At 41.0% G+C, this 5,497-nt stretch overlaps 1 protein-coding gene across 3 annotated transcripts in view; it reads right to left on the reverse strand.

Moving 5' to 3' along the window:
• ACER3 (alkaline ceramidase 3) overlaps positions 1-5,497 on the reverse strand; it is a 142,170-nt gene that overhangs the window by 15,409 nt on the left and 121,264 nt on the right. For all 3 annotated transcript variants that reach the window (XR_002772718.1, XM_023511968.1, XM_003780880.2), the window contains exon 7: positions 505-563. Coding sequence is in view for 2 of the 3 variants with exons in the window: in XM_023511968.1 (XP_023367736.1) it covers positions 505-563 (59 nt within the window). In the remaining variant the exon portion in view is untranslated. The remainder of the gene's footprint in view (positions 1-504; positions 564-5,497) is intronic.

Consider the following 5,497-nt stretch of genomic DNA (forward strand, 5'->3'; position numbering starts at 1 on the left):
CTGGGCTCAAGCGAGTCTCCTGCCTCTGCCTCCCAAGTAGCTGGGACTACAGGCACCCGCCACAACGCCCGGCTATTTTTTAGTTGCAGCCGTCATTGTTGTTTGGCGGGCCTGGGCTGGGGATTCGAACCCACCACCTTAGGTGTACGTGGCTGGCGCCTTAGCCGGTTGAGCTATAGGCGCTGAGGCAACAATTTTTTTACTATAGGATTTTTCAAGGTCTTTAATGTATGAATGAACATTAAAAAATATTCAAAAGGAAGCCATCATCATATACAGCTTCCTAAAATTTCTTTAATTTTGGAACCCTTGTTTTCATGTAATGCAACTTGCCGAAAGAACTAGTGTTCCATATAATAAAACATAATAAATGTTGAGTTATAGTTTTTCTATCAGGATCCCTACTGAAGTGAGGTTTTATATGTTATTCAATTTAAGTTATAGATTTACTGTTACGAGCCTGAATATATTTCAGTCATACTGTAGATGATCCAAAGTACTTACCACGTAACAATATAAATAGATCGAACTACTAATGTGAAGACCAACACTCCATACATGACCTGAATAGGAAAGAAAAGTGAAATTAGTACAATCATTGTCTTTGGCAAAGGAAGTACATTTTACCTATCAAAATACTTCTCCGAATTGAACTGAAATCTTTATTCTTATTACTATTTTTTGAGACAGGATCTTAATCCGTTGCCTGGGCTACGGTGCAGTGTTGCAGTTATAGCATTTAACTCCTGGGCGCAAGTGATCCTACTGTCTTAAACTCCCAAGTAGCTGGGACTACAGACACATGCCACTATGCCCAGATAATTTTTAAACCTTTTGTGAAATGAGGTCTTGCTATGTTGGTCAGGCTCATCTTGAGGCCTACATCTGTAATCCCAGTACTTTGGAAGATTAGGGGGAGCCACAGCACCTGGCCACATTTATTATCTTTCAGTATATATACATGTATATGTATGTATATATACTTTTTTTTTTTTTTTTTAAAGGCAGAGTTTCTCACAGCAACCTCAAACTCCTGGGCTCAAATAATCTTCCTGCCTTTGCCTCCCAAGTAGATGAGACTATCAGTATCTGCCACCATACTCAGCTAATTTTTCTATTTTTAGTAGAGATGGAGACTCATCTTGCTCAGGGTTGGCTTAAACTTCTGAGGTGAAGTGATCCTTCCCCTCAGCCTACCACCAGAGTACTAGGATTATAGGCATAAGATGGACTTTCATTACATTTTAAAGAACAGAATTTTTAGAAAATGTGTTAATAAGGCTAGGTGTGGTTGCTCACGCCTGTAATCCTAGCACTTTGAGAGGCTGAGGCAGTTGGATATAGCCCAAGCTCAAAGGTTCGAGCAACAGGACATGGGTCAGCTCAGGGGATGTGGGGGGAGGGCGCTTTTATCTTTCTCCTTGTCGTTTGAGGTTTTGATCTCTGGGTAAAGAGGCCGTTTATCTTTGTAAACACAAAACATTTTTGCTTTCTCCAGTTTTCTGTTAATGGCGAAAGAATGGAAGCGAATAAAGTTTTACTGATTTTTGAGACACTAAAAAAAAAAAAAAAAAAGAGCCGGGTGCTGTGGGTGCCTATAGTCCCAGGTACTTGGGAGGCTAAGACAAGAGAATTGCTTAAGCCAAGAGTTAGAGGTTGCTGTGAGCTGTGATCCCATTACACTCTACCGAGGGCAACAAAGTGAGACTCTGTCAAAAAAAGAAAAATGTTAATTATGTAAGTATGTTATGCTAACCTCTAAGAAAAAATTAAGAACCTACTTGAAAATAACCAGTATTAGAAGTCCTATGTCAACTTTAATTCTAAATGGATCCGTGAATTTTAAATATGTGCTGAAACCTGAACAAAATACTTTAGCTCATACTTCCTAGCTCCCTCCTTTAGCTTTGCTTTCAGCAGATACAATAATTGTGCTTTTCTTTTTACAACAGTATGAACTTGAACTCTTTTAAACTTTTCTAAATGTCTTTGCATTTGTGTACATCTTCCCCTGCATTCTATGTCTCATCCCTAGTCTGCAAAGAAATTGATGCCTGCTTCTTGACCAAGGTTAATCTATTTTCCAATTCTTTTTTTTTAAATTGAAATATAGCATGCATATAGACACACAAACTCAACACAGAAAAGTTCTCAAAATATAAATACACAGTTTGATGATTATCATAAAACAAACATATTTGCAATTTTTCACTTTGTAGGTCAAAAAATGGAAATATGACTGCATACCACCTCAAAGGTCTTTTTTTTTTTTTTGAGACAGAGCCTCAAGCTGTCCCCCTGGCTAGAGTGCTATGGCCTCACCGCTCACAGAAACCTCCAACTCCTGAGTTCAAGCGTTTGGCGGGTCCGGGCTGGATTCGAACCTGCCACCCTAGGTGTATGTGGCTGGCACCCCAGCCGCTTGAGCCATAGGCGCTGAGCCCACCTCAAACGTCTTAAGCCCTATATGTACTTTATCTTACCTAAGCTTTACCACTTTTTTTTTTTTCTTTTCAGTTTTTGGCCAGGGCTGGATTTAAACCCACCACCTCTGGCATATGGGGCCAGCGCCCTACTCCTTTGAGCCACAGCACCACCTGCTTTACCACTATTTTACCTCTAACTTTAGAGCAGTGATTTTCAATCAGTGTGTTGCAGATTAAAGATCATTAATTAAATTATTATTATATTATCTCTCTTTTTTTTTTTGAGATAGAGTCTCACTCTGTTGCTTTGGGTAGAGGGCCTTGGTTTCATCATAGCTCACAGCAACCTCAAATTCTTGGGCATGAATAATCCTCTTGCCTTAGCCTCCTGAGTATCTAGGACTACAAGAGTGTGTTACTACACCCAGCTAGTCTTTCTATTTTTAGTAGAGATAGGGTCTCACTCTTGCTCAGGATGGTCTCCATCTCCTGAGCTAAAGTGATCCACCTGTCTCCACCTTCCAGAGTGCTAGGATTATAGGTGTGAACCACCACACCCAGCCAGTATATTCTTTTTTTCACATTTTTTTATTGACATAATTTAAGTGTGCTATGAGATAAAAAAAAGTTGAAAAACACTGCATTAGCATTTAATTTTGTCTTTTTTCCAGCTATATTATAAATGGAAACGTATATTTTTGTTAAATTTCTTTTACTCAAATATGCATATTTTAGGGTGGAGCAAGATGGCAGCCGAGTAGCAGGTTCTTTGCAACTGGGAGCAGTGAGATTGGGGAGAGAAGACTCCAGAGATCTCTGGCTTGTGGGCTCTGCCCAGAAACATCCCTTTGGGGATGTGCGGAGCCAGCGAGTGACTTCTGGACCCCAGGAAGAGGACAAAAACAGTGGAGAACTGGAAGTGGTTGCGAACAGGCTGCTGCAGCTGTAACCACAACAGCAGCAAAATTGCAGACAGGGAAAGCCTTCCCTGTGGGTGGTTTTGTTTGCACTTGGGCACTTGGTTGAATTACCTTGGGAGAACTTGGTGAGAGTGCAGGAGGACTTTAAGTGTTGTCCAGGGCATAGCACTGAGCTGCTGGGCCAGAACGGAGCTAATATTGTTTGGCTGTGGGCTGCAAGCATAGCCATTGTGGAAGAACTGCCCCTGAAGGCTCCACCCTCAGGGTCACAGATTGAGGCCCAGGCTGGGTGACCTTGAGCGAGTGATTTAGTGACTGTGAGCAATGCCAGAGACCTCCAGGAAAGAGTGGAACTTCCAGTGTTAGGCAGGGGGAGGGCTGGCTGTCCTATGTCCTTAGCCCTCAGGGGCATCATGTGTGGCTGGTTTTGGCACACCAGATAAGCAGGCAGCCACTTTAGGAAAGATCCCAGCAACAAGTGCTTTCTGGGAAAACTTCCTCTTAGCCAAGGTTAATGGTTTAAAGTGTCTTTTAAGTGCGCGGAGGAAGCGACTCAGGTTCTCAACCCTGCCAGGTTTGAGGACAAAGTAGTCAGCAGAGGCCTCCAATCTCCATCTCATACAGCTGTATCAGCATTGTGATTAGCATCTCATACCCCAGAAGATCACCTGTTGCCCAGACAATAGTCTGCAAGATATAGACACTGCTTTGTCTTTGGATTTTTTTTTTTCCTCTCTTTTTTGTTAACGTTCCCCCACCAGATTTTCTTTTTTTGTTGTTTTTCTTTTTTTTCCATCTTCATTTTTCTAGTGTAAATATCATTTTCCATTGTTGCCTTCATTTTTGCTAGTGTTTCTGCCCCTGTTATTTAATTTTTCCCCTAGTTCTATCCTGTAAGGTTTTCTGTTTGTTAGTTTTGGTTTAATTTATGTATTTTTGTCTTTTCTCTCTATTTAGTGGAGGTGGGATACCGTGTCTGCTCAGGCTGGCAAATAGCTGCTGACCTTAAGGGAACCACCCAATGCAGCACCCCCAGAGGTTGGGGATTTTTAAGTCTGGTTCCAAAAGGACTCATTGAAACCTTAGGCCAGAGGCATGGTGACCTAAAGAGCAAAAGGAAGTGAAAGGAAATTTAAGGGGAGGAAACACATAAAAGAAAATACTCATGAGGGAGAATCAGCAAAAAATCCTGGCAACATGAAAAAACAGTCCAGAGCAATCCCCCCAGGGGACCATAAGGTAGCTACTGCAGAGGATTCCACCTATAAAGAAATGTTAGAAATAACAGAAGGGGAATTTAAAATACCAAAGATGAAAACAATGAAGGAAATTGCTGAAAAAGTGGAAAATAACCAAAAGGAAATCCAAAAACAGAATCAAATAAGAGATGAACGATATGAAGAATATAGAAAGGATATGGCAGAGCTGAAGGAATTGAAGCAGTCAATTAGGGAACTTAAAGATGCAATAGAAAGTATCAACAACACACTAGACTGTGCAGAAGAAAGAATCTCAGAGGTAGAGGACAAAGCTCTTGAGATAACTCAAAGAGGCAGGAAAAAAGAGAGAGAAAGCAGAATGTTCACTGACAGAGTTATGGGACTTTATGAAGTGTTCAAACATATGAGTTATAGGTATCTCAGAAGGAGGAGAAGAATGTCCCAGAGGAATGGAATCCATACTAGAGAATATTATAAATGAAAATTTCCCAAATATCACCAAAGATTCTAACACACTCCTTTCAGAGGGATATCAGACCCCAGGTTACCTCAACTCAAATAGAGCTTCTCTAAGACACATTGTGATGAGCCTATCCAAAGTCAAGACAAACGAAAAGATTCTGCAAACTGGCAGGAGTAAGCACCAATTGACCTACAGGGGCAAATCCATCAGGGTGACTATAGACTTCTCTAATGAAACTTTTCAAGCCAGCAGACAATGGTCATCTACCTTTAATCTTCTTAAATAAAATGATTTTGAGCCCATAATTCTATATCCTACTAAGCTAAGCTTTAAAATTGATGGAGAAATCAAATCTTTTTTTTTTTTTTTGAGACAGAGCCTTAAGCCATCCCCCTGGGTAGAGTGCCATGGCTTCACTGCTCACAGCAACCTCCAACTCCTGGGCTCAAGCGAGTCTCCTGTCTCTGC

The sequence above is a fragment of the Otolemur garnettii genome, unplaced genomic scaffold (genome assembly GCF_000181295.1).
Source record: "Otolemur garnettii isolate 467f Iridium unplaced genomic scaffold, OtoGar3 scaffold00001, whole genome shotgun sequence".
NCBI lineage: Eukaryota > Metazoa > Chordata > Mammalia > Primates > Galagidae > Otolemur > Otolemur garnettii.